At 36.2% G+C, this 10,824-nt stretch overlaps 1 protein-coding gene across 1 annotated transcript; it reads left to right on the plus strand.

The window, feature by feature from the left end:
* The first annotated feature begins 6,386 nt into the window (after window positions 1-6,386).
* Window positions 6,387-10,820, plus strand: LOC149818476 (protein REBELOTE-like). Its single transcript, XM_089986221.1, has 4 exons — window positions 6,387-6,524; window positions 6,734-7,060; window positions 7,155-7,361; window positions 10,722-10,820. Exons 1-4 carry the CDS (start codon window positions 6,387-6,389, stop codon window positions 10,818-10,820), a joined length of 771 nt encoding a protein of 256 aa, XP_089842347.1.
* Window positions 10,821-10,824: the final 4 nt, after the last annotated feature.

Here is a 10,824-nt window from a genome sequence, read left to right on the forward strand (position 1 = left end):
GCTACGCAAGGGGAGGGGCTTAAGACAGACCCCTCCCCGCTGATCTTTCCCTCTCCCCCAGCCGTCCCTCGCTCTTCGTCCCCTTCATTCTCGCCGGCGACCCAGACCCTGACGATCGTAGCCGCAGCCAGCCATCGACGACCCCAGCCACCGGTCCTCTCAAGTATGCACTCCTCCCTCTTCCGTTCTTCTTCCCCTTCGTCCGGTAGGGGGCGGATCCCCCTGCCTCGTTCGTGTTTTCTGGCAGGGGATGGAGGCCCCTGCTTGAGTTTATTTTTCAGCAGGGGGCTCCCGTGCCTCAGATTTGTTTTTCGACAGGGGGCTGCTCCCTGCGTCAGATCTGTTTTTCGGTAAGGGGCTCCGCCCCCTGCCTCAGATCTATTTTCCGGCAGGGGGCTGCCCCTTGCGTCGGATCTGTTTTCCGTTAGGGGACTTCGCCCCCTGCCTCAGTTTATTTTTTGGTAGGGGGCGGAGCCCCCTACCTCGCCTCAAATCTATTTTTCGGCATGGGGCTGCCCCCTGCCTCAGATCTCCACCCCCGACCTCAGTCGTAGGTTTTCGGCAGGGGGCGGAGCCCGCCTTTGATCTGTTTTCTGATAGGGGGCTCTCCCCCCTGCCTCAACCCCTGTCTTTGTTATTTTCTATCAGGCACACAGTTAGAGGGGTGGAGCTCTTGTTACTATTTTTTTGAAGTGTTTATTAACTTTATTTACATATTTTATATTCACTTTTCACTTTTCAGATATAATGGCGAGTTCTAGTGGTGTCAATAGAGTTGGTTCAAGTTTAACTCTGAATTATAAGTTTCTTAACCACTTTGGAGGCTTATGACAAAAGGGATAAAAAGCTAGTGGTGGTAGTGGTGGGAATGTGCAGTTTCATTGTAATTTATGTACGATTGTTTTCACGGGTTCTTATACGCGTGTGAAAGCACATCTTTTGCATATTCGTGGTCAAGGAATTAGGCAATGTTCTGGGGTTGATAAAGACTTGTTAAAGCAATTAAAGAAAGAACAAGAGGAAGCTGAAAAGAAGAAAATTGCAGAGATGAGAAGCGATTCGAGTTTTTGAAGAAAAGAAAGATGGAAGGCAATAAAACAATACAAGGATCATTCAAAAACATGGCAAGAGCAGAAATTGATAAAAAGATTGGTCGATTCTTTTACTCAAGCTCAATTCTTTTTAATGTAGCTAGAAGTCCATACTGGAAAGATATGATTACATCTTTGACTAATTGTAATTTGAGTGGTTATATGCCTCCTAGTTCAGAAAAATTAAGAACAGTTTTTCTTGCAGAGGAAAAAAATAGAATTGAAGACTTGTTAGAGACCAAAAAATTTGCATGAAAACGTCATGGAGTGTCTATTGTTTCTGATGGGTGGACTGATATACAAAGGCGTCCACTGATAAACTTCAATGCTTACTCACTTAATGAGCCAATCTTTTTGAAGACTCTTGATGCATCTGGGGAGTATAAAGATGCTGAATATTTAAAGAGATTATTTGTTGAAGTGATAAAAGAAGTGGGTAAAGAAAGTGTAGTGCAAATCATTACTGACAACGCTTCAGTTTGCAATCGCGCATGAATGAATTTGGCAAGTGAAGATACGTATTCACATATTTTTTGGACTCCTTGTGCAGCACACAGTTTAAATTTGGCACTTAAGAGTATATACAATCCATCAAAAGATAATGCACATGCACATGAAATGTGTTTATAGATTGAGGAAATAGAGCATGATCGAAATATTAGAAATTTTGTTATAAACCATCATCATGCCCTTTCTATATTTAATCGGCATTATGATCTTAAGTTACTGAAAGTTGCTGAAACTCGTTTTGCTTCTCATTGTTATGATGCAAAGAATTAAGCAACTCAAGAATGCATTGATGATGATGGTGGCTGATAAAGATTGAGATTTTTATCGCACTGAAGATGATGTTAAGTCTCAAGCTATCAAAAAATGCATCTGTGATGATTTTTGGTGGGATAAAATTACACATTTTGTTGAATTTACAGAGCCTATTTGAGAAATGTTGAGAGAAGTTGACAGAGATATACCCATGCTTCATAGAATTTATGAAACGTGGGACAATAAGATTGAAAAAGTTCAAAGTATCATTTTTAAACATGAGAAGAAAGATGTTGTACTTGATGATTCAGAATTTTACAATTATGTACATTCAGTTTTAGTGAGAAGATGAGATAAAAACAATACACTTTTGCATTGCATGGCACACTCTCTCAATCCAAAATATTATGCAAAAAAATGGTTGACAACAGGTGTTGGTCGTGTTTTTCCAAATGAAGATCCTGAGATATCAAGGAACAAAATGATATATTTGGGAAGACTTTTTAATGATCCTCACATGTTTAAGGTTGTAAATAGTGAGTTTGAAAAGTTCTTTACTGGAAGATTTGATTCTTTAGCAACACTCATAGCAAGGGACGGAGAAGATCCCCTTAATTGGTGGGCAACATATGGATCAGATACACCAAATCTGCAACGTCTTGCAATGAAGTTGTTATCCCAACTTGCTACATCATCGTGTTGTGAAAGAAATTGGACTCACATATGTTCAAATTCACAACATTAAAAGAAACAAACTCATTAGTAAAAGAGCAGAGGATTTGGTTTATGTTCACTCTAATCTACGATTAATTTCTCGTCACACCAAAGATGAGTATATGTACTTTTTTTTCTTTTGTATTCAAAGTTCGTATTTAAATATTTATATTCAAAGTTTGAAGTTAGATACTAAGTTAGTCATATTTTGATGTAGTTGTGAACCATCTAAGTATTGAGATGTAAATCCAAAAGATTTTGACTTGGAGGGAGAACATGATTTGCATACTCTCAACATGGACTACCTCGATCTTGTTCTTCCCTCTAATTCAGACGATGAGGCAGATTTATGATAAGTTTTGTTGTTATCACACTCACAAGCTTCTTTATGTGTTATATTTTGGTAAGTTTGTGTTGTTACTTCAATAGAATTACTTTTTTATTTTTGCTGTAAAATTTACAATCTTATTATTAATTTATTGTTATATATATAATTATATATATTTTTAAAATATATATAGCCGAGTCCCCATCTTCAAAATTTTTGAAATTGTGCCGCACCCGTACCTGCACCCGTACCCATACCCATACCCATACCCGTACCCGCACCTGCACCCATGTGACATAGGATGTAACCTAATCAGACTTGGAGTTGGATGAAGACATGGGTGAGAAAAGCCTTTAGCAAGCCAGATCCTATCAGCGTAATTTGTGTGTGTTGGTTCTGAACCATGATGCCATATGGTGATGTGCACTATTGTTTGCATGAATATAACCAGCAAATGTTAGATGTACCCCCCACAGACATGTTCAACATAGTTTATTTACTATATTATGAGGTTTTATCATGTCTAATATACCATAATCATAGTCACAGTTATATATATATATATATATATATATATATATATATATATATATATATATATATATATATATATATATATATCGTGTGATAATATCAGGTGCAGAAAAGAAAGAAGAAAGGAAGGAAAAAAAGGAGGGAAGAAGGAAAGAAAACTGTTTTTCCTAGTTTTTTTTTTATTTTTCGCATTTTATTTTTAAGTTCATAGATTTTCCTGGGATTGATTGAAAAATATATAATATCCTGATATTTTGCCTTAGCCGAGATATAGCCAAGATTTGTGACTATGATTATAATACAGTTTCAAAGATGGTGAAAGAACGAAGGCTCACAATTCATAAGGATAAAAAATGGTCTAAAATATCCTATTAAAATAAACTTTAATGCATAAATGGAAACTTTAAATCTTTAGCCCTGTTTCTTCCAAAACCATCCTAGTGCCATGTTTATTTTGGCCAGGCTACACTTCACCCCATGGCAAAGGCTTGGCCTGATTGCCTAGGCATGGGCCCATCAGTTTCAGGCCCAAGCTAAGTCTGTCCTGCACCATGTACCCTGCTCAATACCCACCCCTTCTGGAAGAAAGAGACTGAGGTTGGGTCAGATGATGCACTTTGGTTTGACCCAACACCATTAGAGATTGGAAATCTTTAGAAACATGTTTCTATTCTACTTGACCAGCACAATGAAATTTCTCTTGTATCTATGTCCTTCAAAGCAATCAGAGAGTTGATGAAATGGCGAACTTGGATTTTATGGTGACATATTTATTATAAATCCCCATTGATTTCATACAATTTATTTTTCATATATTTTTTTCCTGAAGGTGGTAGTATTATAACTTTATCTACTTGTATAGCTGAGGTGTATTATAGTTGTCTTAGAACATAGGAATATAATTTTAACTTTATAACCCTAACCTTGTTTCCTTATTCTATAATTGTAGTAATATTTTATTTCCAGTTCCTATATGATCTAGCATATATCTCATAAACTCCAAATAAAGGGTTTATATGATTGACAATAGAAACTTTAGAAAGTCCTTCAATTGTTTAGGAGTTGCTTCTCGCTAATAAAGCCAGATGATGTGGATAGATGGATATGTGTTTTGACTTTTGAGCTTCTCTCGATTCCTTGGGTTCTGGAACAATTTAAAAAAACGTGGCATGTTTAAGTCATTTTTAGTTTGAACGACCATCCCTGCTTAATTAGTGTCTTTGGTCTTTGTGACCCATGACTTGCAATTAGCAAATTCAGTGACTGTGGGATCAACTTTGCAAACATCTTCAAAAACTACTTCAAATAACCAGGATTAACTCATTTTTTTCCAATGTGAAGTTTGAACGCTTTTTTTAGCCATCTACTTTCTTTGATGATGATGCCATCTTATCATTTTAAGAAAAAGTGAAATTTGGATATCAGAACTAGCTTAAATGTCTTATAGTCAAAGAGCTAGGCAGTGCACATGTGCCAGCTTGCTGTGTGGCTCAGAAACACACAAAATAAATTTTCAAAATGAAAAGATTGATAAAAGGCTTTCAAGATCTAGAAATTTTCTGAAATTATATGTTTTAACATTGTATGCAAAAAACAGTTATAGTATAATATGAAATTCAAGGTGGCTGTAATGTTAAGATTAACATCTTACACCATTACAAGATGTACGCTAATATTAGTAAAAATTGTGCACCTACTTGAGCACAAGATGGCACTGTGACGTGCACCCAGGAAAGCAAACCGGCATATTTAACATAATATGAAAATCCATGACTCTGTAAATACATTTGTATGTGATGTTGATTGTTGAACAGCACCCAGGAATTCAAATAAAAAAAAGAAAGAAAAAGTTTCAATCACAAACATAACTTGCTATTCTCTATCTTTATAGACTTTTTTTTATTAAGATCAAGCATACTTAGAAGCACCTAAGTGATGTTTACATGAGGTTTCCTGAGCATGACTTTTATCGCCTAGTACTAGCACGTAGGTAGCCTTCCCAGTCAGTAAGCTGGCCTCACAATATGGGTATACGCAGGGACCCATGTGAAATATAGATATTGTATTGATCTCATTTCTAAATCTTTGTCATTTTATTTCAGCACCATGAAATGTTCACGATCCAAAGTTATATTTTTTTACCAATTTGTCTCCTTTCACTTTATTCAACTAGAAACAGTTCTTTTACTTGTTTCCTGAAGTTACTCTGTGCTCTATTAGTTCAGAGCCCCGAGTGCAACAAAACTAAATCCCTTAGGTTCTTTCACTAAAAGGTAAAGGAAAAAGTCCCTTTAGATAGAGACTCTTCAGAAAAATGATCACCACCTCTTTGGGTGTGCAAAGGCTAGTTCCTTTGTTCTTGTGTTGTTGTGCATGGCCAATGGATAATGTTGCATAGATTGGACGATCAATTACTTTCTTGTGCCACTGAGAAAGACATTGGTGTAGATTTGGAAATGGTGGGTAATGACTATTTGGAGGCTTCTCAGAAGTAAAAGAAATACATGTTACTGTATGGATGGATTTATCTCACATGCAAGTTTATCACCTCTAATCACAAGTCATAAGGTCTTGGACCTTCATGGCGTGGCCTCATTGCTCTTTCAGGTATTTTTTATGATGTTTTCCTTTAGCACAAACCCAAGTATTGTGTCATGAAGGTTATAGAGGGTGTGGTTCTGCTCATCATGACAGAAATTGCATATATAAAGGGTTTATTGTGGGCAAGCTGTGGGTGACACCAAGCTTACAGAAATTAATTATTATTTCATGTATGTGAAAGTTGCAAGTGAGAAAGTTTACCACAGTGAAGATAATGATGCTACACTTGTTAATTTGCCACTAAAAGAAGTCTGAAGTTTTTATAGGATGAATTCCATGTGCGTGAGCATTATTTTGCATTCTCAAGTGTGTTTCACTATGTTTTAGACCACTATCTGATTTGATATAGATCAGCTATGGGCGATTTCACAATTTCATCGGCCAACACTGCTGGGATCTATATTATGTTAATTATTGGAACTATTGCAGCATGGTTTGATGTTAATTGGAAAACCGACAACTTCTCTAGTTTCCTCTGCCCTGCTCTCATTCATGTTCTTATGGAATCAAGTCATTGAACCTAGAATGGTTCTTACCCTTCTTGAGAAATTCACTCTGATATTGTTGTTTCCCAAATATAGTGAGTGTTTTGCCTATTCCCCACAATTTTCTGCTTATCTGTTCATAATTGTGGTTGCAATTCTGTTTGTACACGAGATCCATATTTCTCTATCTTCTTTCTAATATTTTACATATTTTTCAGGATGGACTAAGGAAAATACAAGATTGGCAGTATGTAAACTGCTTTGAACTTTGGGTTAAGTTTGTATGTGCTAACATCAAGGAACATGATCTTCAGAGTTTGCTATACTTGGCAATTCAGATGATAAATGGACTTGCCCATATGTTGCCTGGACCTCGTTTCTTTCCTTTGAGGCTAAAATGCATCCATTTGTTGAATAAGCTTTCACATTCTAGTGGCGTCTTCATTCCTGTGGCTTCTTTATCTCTAAGCTTTCTAGAATTTGGGGAAGGTGGCAAATCTGATAATAGTGCTCCAAAAAATTTTAATTTTTCAAGTATGTTGAAGGTTGGTTCAAGTGGAGAGACTACCTCATCAGTTTTCAGGATCTTCACTGTCTCGGCTCTCTGCTTTACTTATTAGTTGGTTACTTGTCTGACAGGTGCCAAAACAGCTACTGAAACTGAAAGCATACCATGAGCAATGTGTACGCTCTGCAGTTGAAACACTTTCAGAGCACTTTTTTCAATGGAGTTATCATGTATCTTTCCCTGAGTTGGCTTTTGTTCCACTCGTCAACTTTAAAAAGTTTTGCAAAAAGACAACCAGTGAGAGCCTCAGACGTCTTGTAAAGCCATTCATGGATCAGGTAAATATTTTTGAATAAGCTTACATGTTTGACTTTGCGATAGCACGTGCTCAGAGTTGTGTTTTTTATCTGTAAATTGATTTTCTTTTGACCAACAATGTGAAACATTGCTCAGGGAATCCTTAGTACAACTAACTTGGGCTGACAGAATCTGTGTCACAAGGTTGCACCGACCCCTGACCACAATCCAAGTGCATAAGGTGAAGGGCCTCTGAACTTGGGGCAAGGGCACTTTGCTTCAATTCTACATCTACCCTTGCCACAATTCATGATCATATGAGGATTTTGTACCTACATTTGATTATGTGGAACCAGCCCTGTCCACTTCATGCCGCTGCCACCTGAACAGCCTTAAATTGAATGGTCTAAGCTTGGAAGCCTGTAGTTCTAATGAAAGATTTGTTGGTTCGAGACAAGAAAAAAAATTGATGACCAATGCCGGTGTTTCAAAACCTAGGAAGCTCAGAACCCATCTTAGGATGCAGGAAGTGTATCCAAACTTCTCCAGGTTTGTGCCTAGAGTTAGATGGACTTGGAAAATCCAAGACCCACCAATTTGGATTAACAAAACAACCAGTCGGGACTGAGTTATCCACTTGGCGCCAAGTGACACAATCTTGTTCAATGAATCAATATCATGGTGATAGGCTTAATCCTATCCATTTGGATTATGGTTATAAACATTATTTTATACTAATGAAGAAGCAGTTCCCAACATCTCTTTTTTATTAGACGGGGAAAACCTGGCCCAGTCTGGAGACTTGGCCAAGACCTGGTTGTCTATCCAGGAAAAAATCCTGTACAGCTACCCTGCCTCATGAACAGTACTGTTGTTAATATATATATATATATATATGTAATCATGTGTATATATATATACCCGATAAAGGGTATTTCTGTAATTCTGCCCATTAGGGGCATTTCAGTCTTTTTACTTTTCTTTTATTTCCTTTTTCTTTTCTTTTTCTTATTTTTTATTTTTCTTTTTTTGATTGTAAAATGCATTAAATGCATTGCATTGGGGGTCTCTGTTAAATTATGTATATAAAAAAAAAATATATATATATATATATATATATATATATATATATATATATATATATATATATATATATATATATATATATATACATATATGTATATATATATACATATTTCTTTTTTTTGTTTTCTTATTTCTCCAAATACCCAATAGGGGTATTTTGGTAAATCCCCATGTAAACTCTCCCGTTTTCATTTTCTCTCCCTTTTTTACTTTTTCTTTTTTTCTTTTGCTTTTTTAAGACCACAAGGGGCCCCACTCATCTTGTCGTTGGGGCCCCAACGGTCATATTTTTGAGATACTTTTTAGGAATTGAGGTTGCCTATTCTCTCAGAGGATATATTCTCTCTCAAATAAAATTAGCTGCTAACATATGTGCTAGGTCAAAAGTTTTCGATAAAAAGGTGGAAACCTCAAAAGTCATAAATACAAAATTAAGACTTGAAGATAGTGTATTGCTTGAAGATTCTATTTCATATTATCAATTGATTGGATCTCTCACTTATCTCTCTATCACCCAACCTAATATCACTCATGTGTTCATGCAGCAAGTCAGTTTTAACATGCCCCTACCACATTGCACATGGCAGCAATTATGAGGATTGTGTGATACATTAAAAACACTGTTTCAAAAGAGCTTTTTTTTTGTCCTCTTCATCATCTTTAGATCTAATTATCCGGGGTGGTAACCTAAATGATAGGTTTTTGTATTTTTTAAAGAGATTCGTTGATCTATTGGAGGTGTAAGAAACGACAAAAAATATCTTTATCTTCAGCTGGAGCCGAATATCAGGTAATGATTATGACAACAATGGAGCTTGTGTAGCTTAAAAGTCTTCTCAGGGATATGGAAATCATCATCTCAACACCTTCGAAGAGTTATGACAATAAGAGTGTAATCTACATTACGAGCTACCATACCTTCCATGAGCGAATCAAACATATTAAGATGGATTGTCACTATGTTTGTGATGAATATCTAAGAGGAACTATTACGTTGCCGTACCAGTTGACAAATTTCTTCATCAAAGCTCTTTCCGCTCCTCGATTTCTCTTTCTCAGCAAACTTTCGATCATTTTCTCAAAAAGTTTGAAGGGGAGTGTGTATATATATATATAAACAGTTTGCCCAATAAGGGCATTTTTGTCTTTTTGTATGTAATTATAGTTGTTTATTAGAAACAACTATTTTTTCATTTTCTTATTTTTGTCTTCATTTTCTTTTTTTATTTCTATTTTATCATGTCATTGGGCCCCGCTCTATAGAGTCGATAGGGGCCCCAACAGTAAAAAAATATGACCGAGGGAGCTCCCCAACGTCTCTATGAAAGGGAGCTCCCAATGGTCTCCCTCTTGTATTTGTATATAAATAAGGGAGTGTTCCCCCTATATTTTTTCATGGCTTCCCAAAGCACATTTTCAATAATATTTTATTTTTAATTGACTCTTTGTATTGTCCTTTAGTGGACTTTTGTCTATGCACTTTTGTGCTTGTCTATCTTCTTTATAATTGTCCACTTATGTGCTTTTGCACTTTGCTTTTGTAATTCCACATACTTCATTACAACCGCTTGCATCAGCTTGCACACAGGCACATGACTGGTTTTGATCTTGAGATGTGGGATTAGCATCACTCCTCAATCCCACTCCGCTGGCCAAATGCACACTCTGCTGCAGGGCCAGCTCCCAGCATCTTACCCAAAATCATTTTAAGTATTTGTTGCTGATAAAATTAAAACAAATCCCTTTTGGTGTTTGTGATATGCACTTACACTTCAGCTATCTGCGACATTTCCTTGACTGGACCAGATTCCATGCAACACCCAAAATAATGTCCAAATGAAAGTAGCAGGATGATTTTTGAAACATCCTCTGTTGTGCTCTTTGTGACCAATGTTAAACTAATTAATGAAATAAGGAAAAGAAAATTAAACTAAAACATAGTCTTGGTTTTTAGTTGACATCAGTGAATATTTTAGGACTGTTTCATATTGTAGTATATAATGGTATTCTACAGATGCAAACTTTGTAAGCAGGATGCACTAGTAGTGGATTTCGTGATGGACATATCATCTTCACATTTTTTTTTGTATTAATATCATGCTCTTGAAGTTTCTGGATATCATAATCTGACATCAAATATTCATGAAAAAAGACGATGTCTGCTTTTTTCTTTTTCATTCAAGCTTAAATTACGGGAGAGTATGAAAATGAGCTTTTCTTGTAATTAAAGACTTGCCATCTTCTGCGCTCTTCAGCATTCAAGTATCAAATTAATTTGGCAATTCTCTCACCTTTTTCTTTTTCCTATGATATAGGTTGAGCAGAACATAGAATTTGTACAGAAAAAAAGGGATGAGATTGCTTTTTCTCCAAATGACCAAACATCACTTGAATCTTTTCTCCAGGTGTGCTAGTGTT

This window comes from Nuphar pumila, chromosome 13 (assembly GCF_984573655.1).
Source record: "Nuphar pumila chromosome 13, dmNupPumi1.hap1.1, whole genome shotgun sequence".
Lineage (NCBI taxonomy): Eukaryota > Viridiplantae > Streptophyta > Magnoliopsida > Nymphaeales > Nymphaeaceae > Nuphar > Nuphar pumila.

What these genes read in the sequence shown, in the direction of transcription:
- LOC149818476 (XM_089986221.1), top strand. Translation starts at nt 6,387, where the DNA reads ATGGGCGATTTCACAATTTCATCGGCCAACACTGCTGGGATCTATATT. An exon ending in ATTTTTCAAGTATGTTGAAG is followed by an intron (nt 7,061 to 7,154) that starts GTTGGTTCAAGT and finishes CTTGTCTGACAG; the next exon opens with GTGCCAAAACAGCTACTGAA. An exon ending in TAAAGCCATTCATGGATCAG is followed by an intron (nt 7,362 to 10,721) that starts GTAAATATTTTT and finishes CCTATGATATAG; the next exon opens with GTTGAGCAGAACATAGAATT.